Raw genomic sequence first — 26,382 nt, forward strand, 5'->3', positions numbered from 1 at the left:
AAGTTCCATTTGTCTTACAGAGAGCTACAATTGTCCAGGATGAGGTTCGATATCGGAAGTTGGGCTCTGCTGCTGTTGTTGTTAGGTCTGCCTGGGTTCCAGGCCGCAAGGATTCTCTTCTTGTACTTCCCTTTATACAGCCACATCCGGGGATCCCTGAATGTGGCCACTGAGCTAGCTTCACGTGGTCACGTGGTATGGAATGCTTTGTCAACTGAACTGGCCAATCACACGGCCATGCAAGCACCGGGTGTCAAAATCCTCAAATACGAGTCGGTAGATGATTATGATATGGAAGAGGAGATGACCCAGAAGATCATAAGAGGTTACTTTGAGGAAAACTCTGCACCCCTTCTACCTGAGGAATTTAGAAAAGTTGGTGACAAGATATTACGAGACAAGAAGTTGTTCTCTCGAATTGCAGACCTAAAGTTTGATTTGATTGTGTTTGATTTAACCCCGCTACCGAGAATGTTGACCATCATAGCCTACAAGCTGGACATCCCCTTCATCTTTATTGGGGCGACACTGGAAGCTCAAATCACGCGTACACCCTTCATTCCATCTGCCACACCACACTTACTGTATCCATTGACACCTAAAATGGACTTTGGGTCACGTGTAATTAATACAATCATGATGATGACGTATGTATTTGTTTATGACCCGTTCTCTGATTACATGCCGGTTGCAACCTATGCCGCGGACAAGCCTTACATCTCCATGGCATCTTTGACAGCTAAAGCATGGCTTTGGCTCATTGAGCAGGAACCGTTTATGGACTATCCAAGCGCTACTCTGCCAAACGTCAAGATGATTGGCTCGTTAACCACAAAGAAACCGGAACCTCTCCCAGACAAATACCGGAAATTTATGAATGAAGCCAAAGACGGTGTGGTTATTGTCTCATTTGGAAGTAATGTAAAAGGAATTCCAGATGAAATCTTTGGCCGACTAGTGGAATCCTTTTCTCGAACCAAATTTAGGTTCGTTTTTAAGTCAGAAAAACAAGTAAATGTTGGACCTGACATCCTTTTAACCGATTGGATGCCGCAGGCGGATCTTCTCTCCCATCCGAACACAAAACTTTTCATAACCCACTGTGGGGCTAATGGTCAGAACGAGGCTCTCTTGCAGGGTGTTCCCATGATTGGTTTTCCAATGTTTGCTGAGCAGCCTTATAATGCCAAGAAGTTAGGGTACTTTGGATTCGGTATGGAAATGGATTTGAACACGTTTTCTGTTGATGATTTAGTATCCAACATCAATGAGGTGATTCAGAATTCTTCCTACTCACAGAAAATCAAGAAAGCTGCCGAAATCACTAAGCTCCGGGAAAGAAGTCCCAAAGATGAAGCTGTTTACTGGATAGAACATGTTCTCAAATATGGCGGCGCCCATCTGAGGTCGTATTGTCAGGACATGCCGTTGTATCAGTATTTGTGTCTGGACGTCATCGGGCTTGTCCTGTTTATTCTCCATTTTGGTTTATTCTTTTTTGTGGGTGTCATGTATGTATATGTGCAGCAGGTGCCGAGGTCGTCAACCAGCAAGGCCGAAACGTGACTAGAAAAGAACAGTTTGGTTCTTCATTTGGCACTACTTTATCCTTTCCATAATCAAGAAGTCTCGCTCCCTAGCGGTGGATGTGTCAAAATACCAATCAGAGTGTGTATAAGAATTGAGGACTTTGATTACAATAATATCGAGTATTTATAAATATGAGTTCTATGGTCATTTAAGCATAGTGTATTCTCCTTATATGGAAGTTGTGCAGTAATTGCCGGAGGAAAGCCAGTAATCGGCCAAAACAAAAAACGTGAATAATATAAATGCAAAATGTGTTCTTATTAAGAAAAATGCCGATCAAAAATGAATGTAGTTTTTAATGTTTCTCTCCTTCTGATTCTATTACGAAACAAGAAATCAGTCAAGACAAAACATGACTTTCCTATTTTTAACACGGACTGATCTAAAAGAAAGATTTTTTTGTCAGTGAGTTAGTTTTGTTTTATGCCACTATTAGCAGTATTCAGGGTAGGGGGCACCACCAATGCGCTAACATTAGGAATCGAATACGGGCCTAAGGTGTGTCGAGAGAACTCAACAACTAGACTACCCCACTGCCACCCCACAAAGTCAAACCCATATCATGCAAATTATGCACAAAGAAAAGCAATATGAAGATGCTAATTATTTTTCCAAAAAGAAAATTCGTAATGCTGAAGTTGATAAATGATAGCGTAAATAACATAATGAAGATGAAGAGCTCAGCTGATGCAGATGTCGATGTCTGTTCATGTTCTTTATTTCCACCTAGATTCAACACAGATATAATACTGAAAGAAAAGAAAATCCCAATGCAGAAGTAGATATATCTGGGGGATTTATGATATACATACAGCTACACATGGGGGATGACTTCACCTGGTTTACAGCCACCTCTGTACTTTCAAGCAACCATCCACACCTAAAGTTTGATATTCCATCCAATAACCTTGGCGCCCTTAAGTAGCTGTGGAAATCAGAATAATAAATATGTGCAAAATTACACAATAAAATTCTATCTTGAAGAGCCTCCACATTTATCAAATGATTAAGAGGGGAACGAGGGCGGTGGGCTCTGTTGTCAGACATTATCCTTCTTGTCAGGGTGTCAAGAATCTAGATGTCTTGCTTTAACCAATCAACTATTCTAAAGGAACAGGAAAGTGCTGGCACAGCAAAACTGGTTGTGGCATTGTTGTCCCAAACATTTAGTTCCGAGCGAGATTTTTACACAGCCAAGGGTTTGTCTTCGATTCGGACATTCTGGAGCTTATTGCGAACTTGCATCTCAAGACAGGTGTAGACTTGATCTTCCAAAAGATGCTCAATAAATCATTCGTATTGCTTCTGTATTGTGTATTACTATTGGAATTAAATGGAAATAGGGTTATCGTTCTTATTTGAAGTAGCTCCGTTGTTCATGGAAACATTCAAGAAAGGCCCGAGTCAACATTCAGTGTGTTATATGATACAATGATGTAACGGGTCATATACAGTCTTACCTATAGACACGTTAAAAAGAATAAAATAACAAAACAACGCTGTCTAGTGCCAGAATGGCAAGATTGTTGTGAAAAATGAATACATTTGTCGTTTGACTTCGTAGATGATGTCAAAGTGGCCAAAATTTCTCTGCGTTTATCACATGTGTTTTTTTCGATGACATATGAGCTTATTACTTTGTATTCCTAAGAAAAGAGCGTATTTTGAATAGTAATGTTCTATTTCATTATTCATTTTGCAAGGTAGTTGACATGGTTGTTCATGTGTTATAAATGGAATTATGTGTAAGATATCTGGTGTGTGACGTGAAGGTCACAATCAAAACACTTTTCCAAATATTTACCTGGTTGTTGTTGTTCTTGAAACAGATCCCAGAAGACCAAATGTGTTCTTTTATGGACGTCAGTTTACATAAATACCTAAAGAAACCAGCAATAAACCACATATAATGATTAAGATAAAAACAGAAATAATCATGCCACTCGAGCATAATGGGGAACAAAGACGGAAAGCCATATACATGCTATTTATCTTCAGGAATAAGGGGCGGTGGGGTAGCCTAGTGGTTAAAGCGTTGGCTCGTCACGCCGAAGACCCGGGTTTGATTCCCAATATGGGCACAATGTGATAAGCCCATTTCTGGTGTCCCCCGCCCTGATATTGCTGGAATATTGCTAAAAGCGGCGTAAAACTAAACTCAGTCAGTCTTAATAAATAAACTGTTTGAATAAATCTGGAAACAAAGAACGGAGATATTTGACTGAAATATTTTGATAATCGTTCATTGATTTTAGGTTTCAAAAAGAAGCCAAAAATGTCATCCATTCTCAAAAGGACGAAAGAATGCAGTACTTTCACAACAGAGATCGATTTCACTGTTAATAAGGCACGTGCCGATCTCATGTGCGATCTGGTGTGCGATCTTGGGTGTCACCAAGTGTGCGATCCTGGGTGCGTGATAGTAGGACGCTTCAAGAGGTTGAGAATGGCACTGTAAACAACTCGGAAGATTGTAGTGAAAGCATTATATTCATATTCTATAATATAGGCCAAAAATATTGTCGAAAATGGGTGACATTGTGCCTTTAAAAAAAATTTAAGGATCAGGGCGTCGACAAACGGTACGCTTTGACTGACTGACTGACTGAATTTGGTTTTACGCCGCTTTTAGCAATATTTCAGCAACATCACGGCGGGGAACACCAGAAATGACGCTTGGAAGTTTGGGTGATATTTTAGCACATAGGTAATCTGCTGTGACGTGTTATTACAAGGCTGGTGGTTGATGAAAGTGAACACATCGCACACGGAAGCCGACCGATCAATCAAAACAATCCTAATGTTGAACACATTTAACTATGGATATATAATGAGAAGAAACATCATTGTAAGTGCCAGTCATAGCATCTGGTTGACAGCGGTAAGCTATATTTAGATGGAAGGTATGAGTCATGTGACAGCCAGGCGTGGCGATGGGAGCCACGTGCATTTGTGAGAGAGGTCCGCCGAGACAGAAAAACAAGCTGTCGTTCAGGCATAGGGTTACACAGTTTTGAACCGCATTACAGAGTAGTTGCATTGTAAATATGAGTTGTAACTGTAATGCGCCTGAATAAGGAAGTGGAACAACGCCCTGAGTTTGTGGAGCCTACAATGATACATCCTCGATAATCTCCAGGGTATACGTTACGATCACTCTCCACTATACCCTGGATGCATCCACGGCTTGGCCCGATGATTTTATTATCTCCCTTGGCTGCCTTTCTATCCAGTCAGGTGCCTACGCTGGGAAGTTGAGCGAACCAATCACAACTCACTTAACGCTTCTTAAATTATCTAACCGTTTAAACTTGGCAACACAATTGATGCAGAGTGTACTCTGAAAGATGTGGAAGGAGTTCTTTTATATATTTTTTGAAAGTTTCAGATCTGTCAATTTGTCTGTATTATTTCTCCAAAAATCTGAGTGGTACTGCGAACAAACCTTCGCGACTGCGACCGCTATCTTTGTTGACACTGGCAAGCTCGGATGTAATGGCGGCTTAGCTGATTGGCTACTGTGAGAATGCGGAGCCAGCAAAGGGAGGTAACAAAATCATCGGGCCAAGCTGTGGATGCATGCATGTTGAATAGACACAAAATGTAAACATGTTCAAGTTGAATAAACACAAAATGTAAACATGTCCATGTTGAATAAACACAAAATGTAAACATGTCCATGTTGAATAGACACAAAATGTAATCATGTCCATGTTGAATAGACACAAAATGTAAACATGTCCATGTTGAATAGACACAAAATGTAAACATGTCCATGTTGAATAGACACAAAATGTAAACATGTCCATGTTGAATAAACACAACCTGTAAACATGTCAATGTTGAATAAAACAACCTGTAAACATGTCCATGTTGAATGAACACAACCTGTAAACATGTCCATGTTTGATAAATATAAGGATAAGTACAAGCTGATAAAACAATTTTATATTGGGAACTACGAAGTTGGTTATTTGTCTAGTTGCACTAAGACTCACATTAGAAGAGATGCGATAATACTAACAGATTTGCTGAAAACGCAAAGATGTCGGGATAGAAAAGTGAAAATATTTAGTTTACAAGCTGCATATGAGTGCATTACATCAGCGAATACACGCGGAAATGATGGTGTGGACTTTTCATTCCTCTCTCAACACTGTTATTATTATGATATTTTTTTACATGTACTTTCTATTTTTTTCTCTACTTTTTGTAAAACATCTTCTTTGACTTTATTGGATGCTCTCCCCAGTTGACTCTGATATATATTTGCAAACCTATATGTGGAAAGAAATGACATTTTGTAATTGTATTTAAAACACGTACATGATGGCTTTGACTGTGCATCTACCCGCTGCCTACAATAGAATGTTTGAATGTATAGATGCCGGTTGACATCAGTCAGTACAGACAGGCAGTGGGACATTTGCAGTCGGGCTGCACTCATATGCAGCTTGTAAACTAAATATTTTCACTTTTCTATCCCGACATCTTTGCGTTTTCAGCAAATCTGTTAGTATTATCGCATCTCTTCTAATACTCTGTTGTGGAGACGTACATCCTAACCCTGGGCCAGTACTAAATACTTTAAAGATAGTCCACCTAAATGTTTGCAGTCTCAAAGACAAATTAGATGTTATAGAAGCTGAATTTAATTCTTTTGATATAATTTGCATAACTGAAACGTGGTTGCACAAAGACATTCCGAACGATGATATTCTTATACCGGGATTTCAACCTCCATTCCGCAAAGATCGAGGGAGTCGCGGGGGGCGAGGGGCGGTGTGGCAATATATGTTAAAGACAATTTGTATGCGGAGCATATGCACCAACTAGACATTGCTGGACTTGAAGCCGCATGGGTTCATGTTAAATGTAAACACCGTACCTACCTCATAAGTACCTTCTACAGAGACCGGAGCATTGCGTACTGGGAACTAATTGATCAGTCAATTGGAAACGCTGTTGATCTTAACTTATTTACCGTTATTACTGGCGATTTTAATGTAGATATTTTAAATGAAAGCAATCGTAAAGTTCAATTATTGGAATCCTTACACGGACTAACCCAAATTATTGACAAACCAACTCGAATCACCCAATGATGTCGTAAGCAATCCAGTACTTTAATTGATCTCATATTTATATCCTCTATGCAAAATGTGCAGGATCGCGGGGTGTTAGACCCTATTTGCAGTGACCATTGTCCGATATATGTTGATATCAAATCTGTTAGACCCTAAGTGTGATACATTTAAACGTAAAATATATGATTATCAACATATGGACGTTAATGGTATGATTTCTGATATCAATAATCTTGACACTAATGACTTATTCTTAAACAACCACGGTTGGAGCGGTCTTCATATAAGTTCTTTCGAGCTTGTTGACCAATCCAGTTCGTGAAAATTCTGTCTTTGCTTTTTCATGAAATAAATATGTTTAAACCATATAAGGTGTGTTTATGTTTATATTAAATAAGCAAAAAGGTTGAAAATGTTCGTACACATCCTGTGTATAGTTTCATACTGAGTAAACACCAAATGTTTATGTATCATATTACAACAATTTGATAAGCAAATGTTGCATGTTCATATTGAATACCATTAGTTGGATAACTGTTTAATGATACTAATCGTCAAGCCACTTATGATGGGTTTCACATGCCACAGTATAGGGAACCATCACCCAATATCACTACTCGGGATATTGAAACGGCATGTAATGAATCATTAGTTTTTGTGAAAGAGAAAAACACATAATGGACGTCACTGATAGAGGAATAAAGGTCGATTCAAGTGTCGCAGGTCGTCACCGTCTCTTATAAACTATATAGAGACACCATAAAGTACCCCGAGGGGTATGGAGAGGTCAGCGTAACTTATTTTCATAAACAGAAAACAATAAGGGCGGGTGGACAAAATACACTAATCTACAGATGAAAGTTGTTCTACAGATTCAGATATTTGTAGATTCTGTGTAAATATTTCTCAGATTTAGGCAAACCCCCAACATGGTACAGATAATCTCATCCCTGATCCTATATATACATTGACTGTCATTATTCTCATAGAAAGTTACTTTTTTTAAGATCACATACCAGGATATATATAAAAAGCAATAAATTAAATGTATTCAAAATACATAGAATACCCATAATATATACCTATAAAAATTAGTGAGTCAACCAATAATTAGTGAGTTAAAATCAATTAATAGCTAGTGAGTTGATATCAATCAATGGCAATAGATAAGCAGTGAGTTGATAGCATGTAAATGAACCCCGATTTCGTTATGCGGTTCAGTTTTTAGTATAACCCACCTCACTTATCCATTAAAACAACATATGTCTACCTGTGCGAAACATCAAAGGATTTTCACTGTAATTGTAACCGGGGTGTTCAATCATGACACACAGGTCGGGTTTGAGTTTCAAGGATTTATTGGAGAAGTATAAGTCAGAACAAACGCCCTGAAACATATACATAACAATAAGCACATAGATATAGACACACATGCGTATGTAAGGGTACATTACAATAACAATCACAATCATAATCACAATTCATATTTATACTCATATATATTCACACATTTAATCTAACGGATGACGTGGTTTAATGCAGTCAACTAATACATTTATCAAATATATTCAAGGGTAAACTACACTGGCTATGTATACATATGATATGACTAGTTTTTTATAAATACACAAAAATAGTTATAAACGTACCCTGTGGTTAGTACTGGGGCGCGAACTGACTGCACCAGTTGATTATATCAACTGCATCTAAATCTAAATACATATACAAATATAAATACTATTGAAAGACTGGGTAACATACCATGTATGACCCACACCATACCCATGAACACTTCAAAACATACATACATAGTTATAGACAAACGCATAAATGATAAAAGTGTATACTCGCTCACTCATTCTCAAGGACAGAAATAGGAAAGTGAAAAGCTGATGTTTAGGAATCAGAGACCATATAACTATTATATATCTGGGAATTAAATGTTTATAGACTTACTGTTAAATTACATTTTTTGGTTAAACCTATATTGTAGGGGTGTCGCAATACGCGAATGTATCAATGCATCGATACATTTTACTGACGATACGATACGCGATACATGCTTGCGTGTATCGATTCCTATTTTAAAACTTTATCGATTCAAATTTTTATGCTATATCCATCTCCTTCAAAGTCTTGATAGTAAAATTATACGAGACCGCTCCGATAAATAGATGTAGCTAGCTTTACTTAAAAAATAGGTTGGAAACTAACAGCTTTTGTGATTGGCTAGACTATTTTGATGGACCAATCAGTGAGCGCGTACGTTGCCGGTAAGGTAATGCTATGAAAATTATGTATCGCGATACGTATCGTATCGTGACCTTAAAATCGTGATACGTATCGTATCGTGAGATTGGTGTATCGTGACACCCCTACTATATTGATTATATAGGTAATATTAAAACATGATTTTACTATAACTGATTAAGCACTATATAAAAGTACATAATTGTAAAATACAAAATACATTACTTACCTGTAGTAATGTCTGGTCAGCCTCAGTCTACAGTGGCTTGTGTGCTGTGCTGGTGAAGTGCTCAACGTTAGTATTTTAAACAAGGCCAATCAGGCGGGAGCGGTCTTAAACAAAGGAGTGACCCAAGCTATGCAATCTTACCCCACAGCTACCCAAAGGCAGTTAAATGATATTAAAGGTGAATTAAAGACAAGTCAACCAGGAGCTAAATAGAAAGCAAGTTTATTTTATTCTGTACTTCACAGTAAACATTAGTACATTATTTCATTACAACATTGACTATATACAAATATGTAAAATACAAATATTTACATATACAACACTGCCACATAATCAAGTTGATAAGCTTTTTGAAAAGATACTGCTCAGACGCATAGAAGACAAACTGCCAAGGTTTAACCCTGGTATTTCTGATATGTTACAGTTCGGTTTTAGAAGACAAACTGCCAAGGTTTAACCCCGGTATTTCTGATATGTTACAGTTCGGTTTTAGAAGACAAACTGCCAAGGTTTAACCCCGGTATTTCTGATATGTTACAGTTCGGTTTTAGAAGACAAACTGCCAAGGTTTAACCCTGGTATTTCTGATATGTTACAGTTCGGTTTTAGAAAAGAACACGGAGCTTTCATGTGCGTAAATACTGATTGAAAGCATGTATGTATACACCCAGTCATTGACACACTGAGAGTCCCCCTAAAGCATTCTTCACACAGGGATCTACAATCCAGGTCTCGAGTATAGATACCAACCCGACCAGTACGTTGAATGCGAGCATGAATTACCACAGGTCACGTGACCGTTAGTGTACACACGCTGGGGGTCATGACCTTTGGACAGAATTGTGGGTAGCTGGCCAGTGTGACAAGATTCGGTGAGTACAGGAAAAAATATGCTGCATTCATGTTGATTCTAAAGTATACACAGGGTTTCAGGTGAACTTAAGCCAATTAATATCTTGAAGATCCTAATGTAATATCATTATATGAGGATTGTAATCATATGCCTCAATATCCGACACAGGGGGAGCGTTACATCGATAACGACCCTCCCTCACGGGGCTATGTATCCAAGAGTGAGTGAGTGAGTGTGTGTGTGAGTGAGTGAGTGAGTGAAAGAGTGAGTGAGTGAGCTGACTTTTGAGTACAGGTTAGTGCCGACAACTCAAGAAATTTACATTGAGATATGTTGTTCACAGTGTGTTGTCTGTTCACAGTGTTTTGTCTGTTCACAGTGCACACACAAATATTGTAAGAAAGATTGTCAATGATGGCTGTGGTACAGTATGCCGAGCAAGTATACGCTAAAGCCCGGGTAGCCAGCAGGCTTTTGTAAGGCATTGAGCATTCATAGCAGCGATACCAGAAACGCGTCCTTCAAATATCTGCTACAAAACACTGACATCATCCTGTCATGGTGTTCGTGTTTGACGCTTGTTCAACAAACATCCCACGAAGCGGGCCACTTATCTTTACAATGATTGCCGCTGTGTTAACTACATGTATTAATGAGCGTTTCCATTGGCGCACCACGTCAGCTGTAAATATTCATTAAATAGGTTTCAAGGTTTCTTTCAAAAATGGAATATCAATATTGAGAGTTAAACACATAATTATGCATGTTTTATTGGTAAAGTTTTTTACAAATAACTATTTGCGGCTCATGCTGTTGATAATAATTTGAATACGACGACTTATTGAAAAGGAGTCTTTTTGGCATAAAACTTTATATAGGAAATACACTTTTTACGCTTTTTGTCAAATACGATGTCGATCTTACCTCACGAAGTCTGAAAACAATATTTCCGCAACATGGGTAAAAATGTTTTCAGATTTCACACGTAATCTACACATTGTATTTGATACCCACCAAGACTGAACACTTGCACAATTACACCCATTGTATCAGGTCCGTCCTCTGAAATATAAGCAGTAATATATGTTTTTTTGCAGTTCTACTTCCACATCCGGTATGACGTCATCATATGTTTGGCTGCTGCTTTGTCTTCCCGGACTCGAGGCCGCCAAGATTCTGTTGTTCATGTTTCCATCATACAGCCACATCAATGGACCTCTGGTGGTTGCCAGGGATTTGGCGGAGCGTGGTCACATGGTATGGAATGCTCTCCCATCAAAACTGACCAAGCGCACAGATCTCCAGGCGCCCGGAGTCAGCACCTTACATTACAAGTCACTGGACAACTACAACATTGACGAGGAGCTGCAAAGATATACCGAATCTAAAGACATGTCCATTATTTTCGATGCAAGTAAGAAAACATGTGACTTGATACTAAGGGACCATCAGCTTTTAGGAAATCTTAGAGAAATGAAGTTTGATTTGATCATATTTGATTCTACGCCTTTGCCGAGGATGTTAACCATCTTAGCTTATAAGTTAGATGTACCTTTCGTATTTCTTGGAGCAGTGTCCGATCCTCAGTCCAGTCGTACACCTTTCAACCCCTCAAGCACACCGTTTCCCATCTTCCCATGGACTCCGGACATGAACTTCCGGGTAAGATTTCTCAATGTAATATTTATGCTGGGTTGGCATATCTATAACCCTTTCACCTATTTTGGAGCTGTGGCTACCTACGCACCAGAGAAGCCCGATATTACCATGGAGTCACTTGTTGCTAAGGGTTCCCTCTGGCTGATTTCACAGGAGCCATTGGCTGATTACCCAAGAGCCACGTTGCCCAATGTGAAGCTCGTCGGATCTCTGTCAGCAAGCAAGGTAAATCCTCTTCCAGAGAAATACAAGAAATTCATGGATGAAGCCAAGGACGGTGTAGTCATCGTCTCCTTTGGAAGCAACATTAACCATTTTCCTAATGGTGTCGCCAAACAACTTGTCGACGCATTTTCACGTACCCAATACAGGTTCGTTTTCAAGACTGGTGAGACTGTCAGTGTAGGACCGAATGTTCTCTTAACAGACTGGATGCCACAGTCGGATTTACTCGCTCACCCAAACACTAAACTGTTCATCACACATTGTGGAGCCAGTGGTCAAAGCGAGGCTTTCTTGCATGGAGTTCCGATGATTGGATTCCCGATGTTTGCTGAGCAGCCTTCAAATGCAAGGAAGTTGGAATACCTTGGATTTGGCATCGCGATGAATTTGGCATCTTTTACTGTGGATGACCTGGTATCCAACATCAATGAGGTGATCCAGAATTCTTCCTACTCACAGAAAATCAAGAAAGCTGCCGAAATCACCAAGCTCCGGGAAAGAAGCCCCAAAGATGAAGCTGTTTATTGGATAGAACATGTGCTCAAATATGGCGGCGCCCATCTGAGGTCGTATTGTCAGGACATGCCGTTGTATCAGTATTTGTGTCTGGACGTCATCGGGCTTGTCCTGCTCATCCTCCATGTGTGTGTTTTCCTCCTATGGAAGTCGTGCAGCTATTGCTTGAGGAAAGCCTGTAATCGGCCAAAACAAAAACGTGAATAATTTGAATTAAATTTGAATGATTTACTTAGCACTTGCTTTATTATATACACCAACTGTAAAATGTGTTTTAGAAAAAGCCGGACACAAATGAATGTAGTTTTAACTGGTTCTCTCCTGATTCTGTTACGAAACAAGAAATTAGTCAAGACAAAACATGTCTGTGTAGATCACGTACTGATCTATTAAAAAAGTTCTGTCGTCAGTGAGTGAATTTTATTTTATATTTGAAACCAATGCGCTTAACGTGGGAAAATATGGATATACAAAAGCAATATCAAGATACTAACTCTTTTCCAAATAGAAAACTCTCAATCTGGAATTAGATAAATAGTGGCATAAAGAAAAATTAATCAAGATGAGGAGCTCAGCTGATGCAGGTGTAGATGCCTACTTCATGTTCTGTGTTTTTTAAAGACCCGTGAAAATTCGGGTTAGGATTGTTCTTCAGTAACCCATGCTTGTCGTAAGAGGCAACTAAAGGGATCAGATGGTCAGGCTCGCTGACTTGGTAGACACATGTCATCGTATCTCAATTGCGTGGATCGATGATAATGCTGTTGAGCCCTGGATTGTCTGGTCCAGGCTCGATTATTTACAGACAGCCGCCATATAACTTGAATATTGCTGAGTGCGTCGTAAAACTCAATTAACTCACTCACTCATTCACTCTGCGTTTAAATTCAACATAGATGAAATACTGGAGGAATTCAGCTTTTCACATACTAACAGCCTAGTGGTTAAAGCGTTCGTCCGTCACGCCAGAGATCGGGGCTAGATTCTTCACATGGGGCAGTGGGGTGGCCTAGTGGTTAAAGCGTTCGTTCGTCACGCCGAAAACCCGGGATTAAATCCCCATATGGGTTCAATGTGTTCAGCCCTCCGTGATATTACTGGAATATTTCATAATGGCGGCATAAAACTGAACCCACTCACTCGCGTACATGGCATGATGCACCGTGTTTGATATCGCCAATGCATTGCTACTGCTGCTGCACGTGACCATTAGCGGGATTTCCTTCACAGTTTCGGGTATATATTTATGCTCTTGTATGTATAAACGACATTAATTCAAATGCCGTAGACTGCATTTGAAGCAAGTACACCACTAGACAGCGAATGTCTGAAGTCTATCCACCGTGGACAGAACTCATGACTATCCGGTCCAAACGGAGTAGGGTACCTCCTTCCCCTACCCCTTGCCTCTTGCCAATGTCATAAGAGTATAGACGGTATGTTGAAGTCGCTATCGTAGTCAGTGTTGACACAAAGCCGGCTCACCACAGAGGAGCTCTCCGCGTTGTATCTTACTTATGAGCTAAACATCAAACGTCACTTTTAGCATTTCTGAATGCACTTTTCAATAAAATCTTAGATACAGAACTGTTTCAGATGCGTGTAATGTAGGACTGATATTGCCAATATTCAAGACTGGATCTGCTCTTGACCCCAATAGCTATAGAGGAATTTCGCTGCTTAATGTGGCTGAAAAAGTATTCACATCTGTGCTGGAAAGCAGATTACGAACATGGACTGATTCAAATGAGATTCTCCTTGAAGCTCAAACTGGTTTTCGACCCGGATACAGTTAATAATATTTTCACCCTTCAAGTACTATGTTCAAAATACCTTTGTAAAAAAGGGGGTCGTTTCTACTGCGCTTTTATCGATTTAAAGAAAAGCATTTGATCTGGTAGATAGGAACAAAGTGCTTTACTCGCTTTTAAGTCATGGATGGCATGGTAAAATATATCACGTATTGGCTAACATGTATATTTCAGTCAAAGCATCTGTAAAGGTTCACAACGGGAAAGCTGATTCCTTCTTGACAAGTTCTGGAGTCCGCGAAGAATGTATGCTAAGTCCTCTTGTATTTACTCTTTTCATCAACGAATTAGCCACTGAAATTTACCAGACCTGCAAAACACGGAGCCTTTGTTTCACAGAACATTTTAGATTTGTTATTTGCTGATGACGTCAACATGTTCTCTTACGCGGTTACAGGATTGCAGAAGGATTGGGGACTCTGTGTCAATAAATCAAGCATAATCGTTTTTCGTATTATACGGAGGAGGTGAACAACTGAAGCGTACAACATACTACAAGTATCTTGGTCTACTATTCTCATCTAAGCTAAAGTGGTCAGCTCCATGTAGCAATTTGGCATCGCAGGCATCGACAGCATTGACGCCAGTGTACCAGCTGTTTAAACATAATCTGGCAATGACGTTCTCCACAGCATTGACTATCTTCGACTGGAAAATTGTACTCATCCTTCTTCATGGCTCCGAGATATGGGAACACTATACAATGAATCAATTGAAAAGACCCATACCTCATTCCTTAAACGATTAATATCTGTTGGGAAATTTGCATCAAACAAAGCAATATTGGGTGAAACAGGTCGCTGCAGTATTGTGAATGAGAGTAATCAAATACTGGTTGAAACTACTACGATAGGACTCCTTTAGATATCCAAGACAGAGCTATCTTCTTCTCAAACCTCCAGATGGTAATGGAAGATGTAATTCTTTTCAACAGGTTTCGCATGGATTTGGATTTTCGCATGGATCACAACAAGTTGGTAACGAGAAGCTACTTATCAACACTTTCAAACAAAGATATACAGGATATCTTTATCCAGGATTGGCATTTGTCAATTTCTACCTCAAGTTATCTGCCATTCTACTCTGGGTTTAGGCTTTAAAACAGAAACATATGTTACTTGTCACCAAGACAAGTCGTTGTTACGTGCATTCTGTAAATTTGGAATAGCATTGAACAATCTGAAGGTAAATGCATACAGGAAGAAGAAACAACAGTACGACTATACCATCTGCTGTGAACATTACATGGATCTCTACATCGAAGATGAAGTTCACATACTATTTTCCTGTCCAAAATATTCTGCAATCCGATTGAAATATTTACCTTGGTTAACCTCTGTTGTATCAAACAAATGTAACTTCATCAAACTTATTTATTCACAAAATCCACAAACACTCAAATTACTGTCGCTATATTTGAAGCATGTATTTAATGCACGCGGTTCTTAATTATTAGTTTTGTTCATTATATCAAATTCACGTGACAAAATAATATGTTCTGGTGTAATTGTACCTTAGGTCAAATGGCCTGCAGTTTTGAATAAACCAGTCTCAGTCTATATGCAGCTACACATATACAGGGCACGAGGAAACTCCATGGTTTAATCAACTCCATAAGTGACTGGTCATAACTTGACGTATGAATACATTGATTTGTTTTCGTGTAATTTAAAACACAACCGTTTGAAATACGTGCCATAGCATTTACAGTACCCGTCCCATGGTTAAGTTGAGTTGAGCTGAAGTTTTGTCGCATCGGTATTCAAATGAGGTTTTTTTAAATACATAATTCGGCGATACATTATTATGACTGGATGAAGGGAAGTAACTCTGAGCATGTTTCCCGCATTAGGAGTTAAGCGCTCCACTTGTGCCAGCACGATAAGTTTGAACTTACCGAACGAAGTAATACCTGTGACATGAGATATTGTAAAAGTTAATGTATCGGAAAGTATTTTGTAGCATCATTATTTCCATCCATATATATTGTTGAACCACGTGCATGCAGTGGCAATAATGTCATTCCAAAATGTGGGCCCACATTTCAGCACCTGACAGGAGCCGAAAATAAGTGGGCCCACATTTTAGAAACTCACCATTTTATTTGTAATTTCTTTTATCATAAATATACTGAACATCATTGAAAACGCACCACTTAAAAAAGTTCAGATTATTAAAAGCACGTGTAAGGAATTGATATTTTTTTGAGTGGATAATAACAGATGGACGACTGACAAAAACAACAACACAGAAAAGACGCTCATTCATTGAAATGTTCCACAGTCAGAAAGGATCAAACACACGTGGGGTCAAATCGAAAAGTCAATATCGCGTGTGACCGCCATTTGCATTGACACATGCAGTTCAACGTCTCCTCATTGAGTCAATAAGCGTCCGAATAGAGTTCTTGAGGCTGGCATTCCACTTCTGCAGTAGTGCAGCCTCAAGTTCCCTGATGATTCGTATCTGTTGTCGCGAAAGACTTTGACCAATTTCGTCCCACAAGTGCTCCATGGGGGGATACATCTGGCGACTGTGCTGGCCAATGAATAACCTGGATGTGTTGCTGGGCCAGATACTGCATGGAAAGTCTTGTTGTGTGTGCCCGTGCGTTGTCCTGTTGAAAAGTATGGACATCTTGGTGGTGATTGAAGACAGATACGATGTGATTCTGAAGAATCTGCTCACGGTAATAAAGGACATTAACTCTCCCTTGACAGACATGAAGGCAGTCCTGTGATTGTAATTTATTCCACCCCAGACCCATGACACTCCCACCGTCCAAAGGTCTGTCTGAACCACACAGTCATCAGCATAACGTTCACCACGTCTACGCCAAACACGTAATCGTCCGTCAGCATAACGTAGATGAAGATGTGACTCGTCAGTGACTACCACACCATACCATTGTTGCTGCCTGTCTACTGATGTCGTCTATGAAGCCTAACGATGGTGGAGTGGCCATGTCCAAGTTGTCGAGCAATATCCCTGCTGCTGGTGCCAACCTGAATCATGCCTTGTGGACGTTCTCTTTGTATTCGTGAGATGTTAACCTCGGCATCGGTTCTCATACACTTGCTTTTAATGTTACAGTCAGTATGATTTCAGAATGAAATTCTCGCGCTTTAATGTTACAGGCATTTCAGAATGTTAATGCATTTTTGAATTAAGTGTCATACTGTGGACAGGAATATGTTTGTAAAGCATTTTTTCAACTGGACATGCCCTTCGACTTCATGTTAGTTATATTCATTGATCATTGTCATGCTGAAATCCATCTTGATGAAAATATGGACAAGTTTAGACTGGTGCGTTTTCAATGATGTTCAGTATAGTATTCTGAATAACTGGTGTCATTGAAAATGTGGGCCCATTTATTATGGTCCAGTGTAACAAAGAACAGAAAGTGGGCCCACATTTTACAAACTTGCTACGTTTCAAAGGCATTTAGAAGTTGGTGTAGTAATACAAGACAAATCTTGCGGATAACAACTTCTTGGTTTATTTTTCACAACGTTTCTGGGCTAGTTCTTGCCCCTTCTTACCTGAAGAAGGGCCTGAACTAGCCCAGAAACGTTGTGACATTCTTGGTCATTGTGGGGAGGGGCAAGAACTAGCCCAGAAACGTTGTGAAAAATAAACCAAGAAGTTGTTATCCATAAGATTTGTCTTGTATTGCTATTTTTATCATGGTATTCTGTAAATGCCATTTTGTGTTTATAATATAACCCAAACTGCATGAAATTCAACTAAAACAATTTTTATTTCCCCACAATGACCAAGAATGTATTTGCACTTGTTGAAATCCTTAGACACATCATCAGGTTGATTTTATTAAGTGTATCCATATGCAGGCTTGCACTTAAATCATGCTGAGGGAAATGAAACTATAATTTGTTCCTCAACAAGAACACATCGTACCAATTCCACACTTTATCAGGTTAAGTTTATTACGTGTGTCTGTATGCAAGTTCATCGCTTGAATCATGTTGAGGGACATGGAATTGTATGCCACTCAGAAAGAATGGTAAATACACAACAGTTAATTAAAACTGTGATGGAAATAATTTTACAGCAGAGACCTGGAAGTATTTACCAACAAGTGGATACTGTTTCTGTAAAGTTTTGAACACCAAGCAGAAAAACTGGGCAAAGGGGTGGTATTTCCTAAAGAGACCTGTCATGATGGAAAACATGCACTCATTCTTGTTTTTCCAACTGAACATAAGTTCATCAAGATGCACACCAAGCTGCTCTTTGGATACGCCATGCATAGATGTAAACTTTACCCCAAAACCCTTCAATGGTATTGGTGTGAGCCCCAGTATGAGGATCTACATAATTGTTTTTGTGGCAAACTGCTTGGTGCTCATAACCATTTCTCTTTAAGCAAATATATGATTTGAATTCGTCAGTTATGATCTGAGTGCCAAGTTCAACATGGACAAGTACTATGGGTAGTAATGTTTCAGTGGTTCTGTTCACTGAATAAAAGAAAATATTCTTAGTGTCACCAAGTCTGCTGATCACCAGAATGTCAAATCCATTATGTCTAATTACGGCAAATTTGTATCTGTTATAACAGTTTCCAAACATTTCATTAACTTTTCCAAGAAGGAAATGAAAAGTGAAATTGTCTTATTCCAACTCAGAAATACTTGACCAGTTCTCACACAGGTTATTTAAGTTATATAAGACTGTTTATTTTTGGACCACCAATGCAAAAGCTGAATTACTCTTCTTTTCTTAGCTGGTATGTCTTTAGACACTGCTTTTAATTTATTCAGGATATGTTTGAGAAACAATATATATGACACACACAGAAGCAGGCACCTAAGTCATCATAGTTCTCATGGAATCAGACTACCCTCCGTCACTTGTACAGATCTTTGGTTCGCTCTAAACTAGACTATAGCTCCATTGTTTATGGTGGAGCCTGCAAAAGCAATTTAGAAAAAATAGATTCTATCCTCCACCAAGGCCTGAGGCTCTGCCTGGGAGCTGTTAGGACCTCTCCGGTAGACAGTCTATATGCAGAGGCTAAAGAACCTTCCCTTGAACAACTTGGAATCAGAATTCAACCACACATATCTGCAGCTAAAATTGATCTCAATATCATAGCACCTTACCGACTCCTGTCTTCACCACCCTGGCAGATAGTGAAACCACAGGTCGATCTTACCCTCACTAAACTCAAAAAAGTCTGAAACAAGTCCTTTGGTGTTCCAGCAGGAATACAACCAGTTACGTTCCAAGTATGACACCCATACATCCATTTTCACAGACGGATCCAATGGTGAGGGCCAAGTTGCCAGTGCTACAGTCATTGGATCGAAGACTGTCTCCTCTAGGATTCCCGACAACAGTTCCATTTTCACTGCCGAGGCCAAAGCTATCTATTCAGCTTTGACCTATATTAAACAGAAGAATCATTCCAAAAACTTCATCGTTTTCACAGATTCATTTTCTTGCCTTCAAGCACTTCAAAATGTCACTTCAAATCACCCAATCATTCTGGACATTTTAGAACTTTACAACGACCTTTCTACTGGCCAATGTGACATCGTCCTCTGCTGGTTAACGGGTCGAGTAGGCATAACAGGTAACACAGAGCCCGATGCTGCAGGTAAAACAACTCTTGACAAACTCTTATCTTCACTGGTGATCCCGTATAGTGACTTCAAACCCACTATCAAAGGTTATACTTAGGACCGTAGGCACAAAAGACGGGACACCCAGGTAGGAAGAAACTAACTATTATTCAAGAACTGTAAAGTTTTAAAATGTTCAGGATGAAAGGATCCTATGGTTAAGATCCAACATATAATTTAAGTATTCATGACCCACTAATACAGTATGCATTGGTGTCTCAGGTGCACCTGTTAGAGTGAGCTAGACTGAGTGGGCGCTAGCTGCTCACACAGTTCACGTAGGCCTCACAGTTTGGGTGAAGGGCAGAACAGTACTACTGATCAGTGTTGGAGCCAGCCGTGATACAAGACGAGAGTATTCATGCAAATCACAATGATCTAGAACACAGGTCGTCAACAACCAAAGCCGAAACGTGAATAGAAAAGACGACCATATTGGTTTTTCACTCGTCACCACTGTATTCTTTCCGTAACCTGCGTGAAGACTCTGCCCTATCGATGGATGTGCCAAAATTCCAATTGAAATGTATAAAAGGATTGAGGTACTTTTATGATAATAATCTCGAGTATTTCTATCTGTGATGGCTACATATGGTCATTTAAACACAGCGCAAAAATAGAGATCGACATTTTGACAGTTTAAAGTACACCCATTTCACAACGGTGTTGGGTGAGTTGTTGTTGTCGGTAGGGATATACACGGCTAGCGATCCAGATGCTCATACCTGCTCTTGTTTACATAAGATTTCCGTGTTTTGCTGATGACCTTTTCTGGTTTGGATTAGTTTCTACTTAATGATTTCCAAATCTATTTCAAAAAGGGGAAATATTCGGAAGTCATCTTCTGTAATAGGACGAAAACTACGTTTAGGATTTTGTTCATTTTCCTGAATCAATAAGAACATGCACAATAGATATATCCATGGCATCCATGAATTTACCCTTTTTGTGTATCACTTCTCATGAATCTTGCCAGTTGCATCAAAAGGGACAGAAATGTTCATGACATAAATAATGACATTACTTTTATCTCCCGAAAGAAAATGGTCGGCTTTGATTCTAAGGTGTATTTTGGTCAGTTCCTGAGAATTTGGAATTGACATTTGCTCTAACGTCCACTACATCCCTGGATGGACCTCGAAGTTCCAACCACAGGTGTAGCGAAGATGGTAATAGAAGGACTGGGGAAGGCCGCCATGTCTCTTGATAATGGAAATTCATAACATCATGTACATTACTTACTTACATTGACGACTCTGGTCCTGAGCAGAAAGCCAACTGATTCATGTTCCGGCCAGACGCCAAAACTAAACTCATACACGTACATGGATGACATGATGGCACCGTGTTTGATATCGCCTATAGCACTGCTGCAGCTGTACGTGACCATCTGCAGGATTTCCTTCACACTTTCGGGTACATGTTTATGCTCTTCCCACGGCTTGTATGTATAAATTACATTAATTCCACTGCACTAGACAGCGAGTGTCTGAAGTGTATCCACAGAGGATAGAATTCGTGACTACCCGGTTGCTACCGAGTAGGGTACCTCCTTCCCCTACCCCTTGTCAATGTCATAAGAGTACATACGGTATGTTGAAGTCGTTATCGTAGTCAGTGTTGACACAGCGCCTGTTCACCACAGGAGGAGCTCTCTACACGCTATCTCACTTATGATATGTATACATGCTACACATATACCCGACACGAGGAAACACCATTGTTTAATCAACTTACACCACAACGGACCGGTCATAACGTGCCACATGATTTGATTTATATTTTTTTCGTGTAATTACAAACACAAACTTTTGAAATACGTGTCATAGCGTTTACACTACGCGTCCCATGGTTAAGGCCCTGCAAGTATTGATAACCCAGTAACACAGTATACATTGGACGCTCATGTACATCTGCTGCGGTGAGATAGACCGAGGGGGCGCTAGCTGTTCACGCAATACACGTTGGCCTCGCAGTTTGGGTGAAGGGCAGAACAGTATTATTCAGTATCGGAGCCAGCCATAATACGAGAGGAGGAAATCAAGGCAATCACACAATTATCTAGAACAAAGTTCCGGGCTTGGGCGATTCATCACGGTCATCTTTAGGAATCTCAACCTTGTACTGGACACGGTCGAGGACTTCAGGTAGGTCATTGTGTCTGGATAAAGGTTATTCCAAACTTTACACTGACTTACAGACAAATAGACTTTACACTCTCCTCCAGCCAAATGCACACGGAGCAGAATGTAATTATCTCTATCATCGAAACTACTGAGATGTTTCATGAATCGATATGCTCTTTGACAACTTACTGCTCAAACTTATAGAAGACACAGCCTTACCCCGATTCTCAGGATATGTTTTAGTTTGGTTTTAGAAGAGAACACGGAGCTTTTATAATAAGTGCGAATAGTACTGATTAAAGGCTGGATTATATACTGGATTAGGACTGAGGTGAGGTGAGGTGAGGTGAGGTGAGGTGAGGTCAAATGGGGTTTAACGTCGCACGTAATAATATTTCGTTCATATGACGACGTGTATGCGTATGTATATGTGGCTGCTTGTACTAGCTCAGGCTTAAGCTTTACATTACACTGACTTACAAAGAGACTTTACTTTACACTAACTTACAGCCACTTTACACAACACAGACAAATAGACTTTACACTGCACTGATTTACAGACACTTTACATTACACCATTTAGACTTTACATTACACCGATTAATAGACGAATATACTTTACATTACATTTAGAAGATATAGCTACGCTGTTTTCAGTTTTGCGGTCCTTAACGTTGATTCAAGACCACTAAATGTAATTGAAACACCGAAAGCTATAGCGTGAGGTTTTACATTAAACATTTAGCGGTCTAAAATCAACTATAAAGGACCGTAAAATTGAAAATAGAGTAGCTTTATCTTCTTTCTAGCACGATTGATAAGCGTTTTAAAACCGAACTGTTTTGCGCGCAAGAACACAAGGCGTGAAGGGACCTTTTTCCTGGAAATCGCTTGGAATCCTCCCGTTCAGGGACAGGTTGTGTAATAAACAAAATAAGACATTTTCAACAACATAAATGCTTTATTTCAGGAACCAGTATGCTTGTATTGGTAACAAGTAGCATACATAAATTTAAAAAATACAGTTTGTACTGTGATCAAGTACAATTACTTGATTTTTCTCAAGCGAATTATTGATCTCCCCTACTGAATGACAATCGGCTCGTCCCAATTCAAGCCGTAAACCGCTATGTTTAATCGCTGCTATCTTAATTCACGGAATTTTTAGTAATTGTTGATAACCACCCTACTATTCCCAATTTGGAAAAGACATGCCACGTTTTATGTGGGATACATGGACAGTGAACGTTGAAGGACTGGGCATTACGGCCGGGACCGAAGCGGACAGATTAGGGCATGTTGGCCGACGTGTGTTGTGAATACTGCCGCTTTTTGCGCTGCTGGAGACTTTTCCAGATTCGTAGTTTCTTCACTAGGATTAGGGTCAAGAAATTCTTTTTCTAACTTTTTGCTTTTTTACTTCAAAAACATCAAAGATGCTGCCGAGGTAGAAATCGCCGTTGTCCGACATGTTTGTTTACAAACAATAGGGCCAACGAGTTCAATGTATTCATACGCGGTGAATCGGTCACTGTAATAAGCGGTCTTAAACTGCTATTTAAGTACGATTTTGATGAGCTCTCAGCCAATCAGAATCGAGTATCACACAAAGGCGTGCTAAATGAATATTGAGGTTTCTCATGACGCGATATGCTCTTTGACAAGATACTGCTCAGACGTATAGAAGACACTGCCTTTACAATGACTTACAGACAAATCCACTTTACATTACACTGACTGACAGACAAAGAGACACTGATTTACAGACACTTTACATTACACCATTTAGACTTTACAGTACGCCAACTAAAAGACGAATATACTTTACATTACATTGACTCATAAGCAAATATAATTTACATTAGATCAAGTCACAGACAAATAGACTCTACATTACACTGATGTACAGATATACTGAATATTCAGATCCTGTTGAAATCATCAGAGTTGCAGGAATCATCAAGTTTTCTGAAAAGTGGACAATTTGCAAAGTACCAATGGATACGTTTCTTCATTTTTCTTCCACATCACAGAGAGAGTCAAATAGTCGTAGAACAGTAAAACAGTCTCAGCAATTGTCGGTGAAACGTCAATATGTTCGGGGCAGGTCATCTAGTACAAAGCGAGAATTTACACCCACCGTTAAGTCGTTGTCCTTCAACACGTTACTGAAAACATGATGTAAAAATCACCTAAGTGCAAATGTACGCTGCTCGTAAACATGAATGAAATATCCATTCTCCATCACCGTAAACGGACATGTACCCGTTAACGTAAATATGCAGGTGGAAGAATACGTGCACGAATCGGAAATGCACACCTCATTGTTAACGAAAACGTTATTGTCGACGTTGTCAACGTAAACGTCCTCATACACGTTAAAGTAAAGGGAAATGTACAACTATAAAGGAAAGTAAACGGAGAAGCATCGAGTAATATTTGGTCAACAGTGTGAATTAACAAGTTCTGTTTGTCTTACAGATAGCTACAATTGTCCAGGATGAGGTTCGATACCGGAAGTGGGGCTCTGCTACTGTTGCTGTTATGTCTGCCTGGGTTCCAGGCCGCCAGGGTTCTTTTCCTGTTCTTCCCTTCATTCAGTCACATCCGGGGAACTCTGAATGTGGCAACGGAGCTGGCTTCACGTGGTCACGTGATATGGAATGCTTTGTCAACCGAACTAGCCAATCACAAGGGCATGCAAGCACCGGGCGTCAACATCCTCAAATACGAGTCGGTAGATGATTATGACATAGAAACTGAGATGGTCCAAAAGACAATAAGAGGTTACTTTGAAGAAAACTCCGCTCCCCTTCTCCCTGAGGAATTTAGAAAACTAAGTGACAAGATATTACGAGACAAGAAGTTGTTCTCTCGAATTGCAGACCTAAAGTTTGATTTGATTGTGTTTGATTCAACCCCGCTACCTAGAATGTTAACCATCATAGCCTACAAGCTGGACATCCCTTTCATCTTTATTGGATCGACACTGGAACCTCAAATCACCCGTACACCCTTTATTCCATCTGCCACACCACACATTCGGTCTCAATGGACGCCTAACATGGACTTTAGGTCACGTGTAATTAATACAATCATGATGATGACGTATGTATTTGTTTATGACCCGTTCTCTGATTACATGCCTGTTGCAACCTATGCCCCGGACAAGCCTTACATCTCCATGGATTCTTTGGCAGCTAAAGCATGGCTTTGGCTCATTGAGCAGGAACCGTTTATGGACTATCCAAGTGCTACTCTGCCAAACGTTAAGAAGATTGGCTCGTTAACCACAAAGAAACCGGAACCGCTCCCAGACAAATACCGGAATTTTCTGAATGAAGCCAAGGACGGTGTGGTTATTGTCTCATTTGGGAGTAATGTAAAAGAAATTCCAGATGAAATCTTTGGCCGTCTTCTGGAATCGTTTTCGCGAACTAAATACAGGTTCGTTTTTAAGTCAGAAAAACAAGTAAATGTTGGACCTGATATCCTTTTAACGGATTGGATGCCACAGTCGGATCTTCTCGCCCATCCGAACACAAGACTTTTCATAACCCACTGTGGGGCTAATGGTCAGAACGAGGCATTCTTGCAGGGTGTTCCCATGATAGGTTTTCCAATGTTTGCTGAGCAGCCTTATAATGCCAAGAAGTTAGGTTATTTTGGATTTGGTATGGCGATGGATTTGAACACGTTCACTGTTGATGATTTGGTATTCAATATCAATGAGGTGATCCAGAATTCTTCGTATTCACGGAAAATCAAGAAAGCTGCCGAAATCACCAAGCTCCGGGAAAGAAGTCCCAAAGATGAAGCTGTTTACTGGATAGAACATGTTCTCAAATATGGCGGCGCCCATCTAAGGTCGTATTGTCAGGACATGCCGCTGTATCAGTATTTGTGTCTGGACGTCATCGGGCTTGTCCTGCTCATCCTCCATTTATTCTCCATCGTTCGGTTTTAGTCCAAAGAAAAATGTGAATGATTTTTGTGGATGTCATGTATCTATATAAAAATACGCATCAGGTGCCGATTTTGGTTTAGTCTTTTGTCAACAACCAAAGCCGAAACGTGAATAGAAAAGACCATTTTGGTTCTTCATATGTCACCACTTTATCGTATAGTATTCAACAAGAAGACTCGATTGACAGAATGTGTGTAAGGACTGAGGATTAATCTCGAGTAGAAGCTGGTATGGACATGCACGGTAAACGACTCAAATACATGCGCATTTGTTTATGTAAGACTTCCGTGTTTTCATAATGACTGTTTTTTTTAGTAGTAATTTCTCCCTAGTACTTTCCAAATATATTTCAAAAAGGAGAAATATTCGGAAGTCAACTTCTGTAATATGACGAAAACTACGTTTAGGATTATATTCA

At 39.7% G+C, this 26,382-nt stretch overlaps 3 protein-coding genes across 3 annotated transcripts; all 3 read left to right on the top strand.

Moving 5' to 3' along the window:
• Positions 1 to 259: 259 nt before the first annotated feature.
• LOC124254190 (UDP-glucuronosyltransferase 2A1-like) lies at positions 260 to 1,720 on the top strand. Its single transcript, XM_046688075.1, has one exon. The coding sequence runs from the start codon at positions 292 to 294 to the stop codon at positions 1,564 to 1,566; it is 1,275 nt and encodes a 424-aa protein (XP_046544031.1). The 5' UTR covers positions 260 to 291; the 3' UTR covers positions 1,567 to 1,720.
• A 7,994-nt stretch (positions 1,721 to 9,714) lies between these two features.
• LOC124254182 (UDP-glucuronosyltransferase 1A1-like) lies at positions 9,715 to 12,818 on the top strand. The gene is made up of 2 exons (XM_046688066.1): positions 9,715 to 10,028; positions 11,107 to 12,818. Exon 2 carries the CDS (start codon positions 11,126 to 11,128, stop codon positions 12,614 to 12,616), a length of 1,491 nt encoding a protein of 496 aa, XP_046544022.1. The 5' UTR covers positions 9,715 to 10,028; positions 11,107 to 11,125; the 3' UTR covers positions 12,617 to 12,818.
• An 8,953-nt stretch (positions 12,819 to 21,771) lies between these two features.
• On the top strand, positions 21,772 to 25,964 carry LOC124254159 (UDP-glucuronosyltransferase 2A1-like). Its single transcript, XM_046688031.1, has 2 exons — positions 21,772 to 22,018; positions 24,479 to 25,964. The coding sequence occupies exon 2, from the start codon at positions 24,498 to 24,500 to the stop codon at positions 25,962 to 25,964; it is 1,467 nt and encodes a 488-aa protein (XP_046543987.1). The 5' UTR covers positions 21,772 to 22,018; positions 24,479 to 24,497.
• The last annotated feature ends 418 nt before the right edge of the window (positions 25,965 to 26,382 follow it).

Source organism: Haliotis rubra, unplaced genomic scaffold (assembly GCF_003918875.1).
Source record: "Haliotis rubra isolate DU_JTF1 unplaced genomic scaffold, ASM391887v1 Scf567, whole genome shotgun sequence".
Taxonomy (NCBI): Eukaryota; Metazoa; Mollusca; class Gastropoda; order Lepetellida; family Haliotidae; genus Haliotis; species Haliotis rubra.

Excerpts from the sequence above, each read along its gene's own strand:
- LOC124254190 (XM_046688075.1), top strand. The coding sequence starts at position 292 with ATGGAAGAGGAGATGACCCAGAAGATCATAAGAGGTTACTTTGAGGAA.
- LOC124254182 (XM_046688066.1), top strand. The coding sequence starts at position 11,126 with ATGACGTCATCATATGTTTGGCTGCTGCTTTGTCTTCCCGGACTCGAG.
- LOC124254159 (XM_046688031.1), top strand. The coding sequence starts at position 24,498 with ATGAGGTTCGATACCGGAAGTGGGGCTCTGCTACTGTTGCTGTTATGT.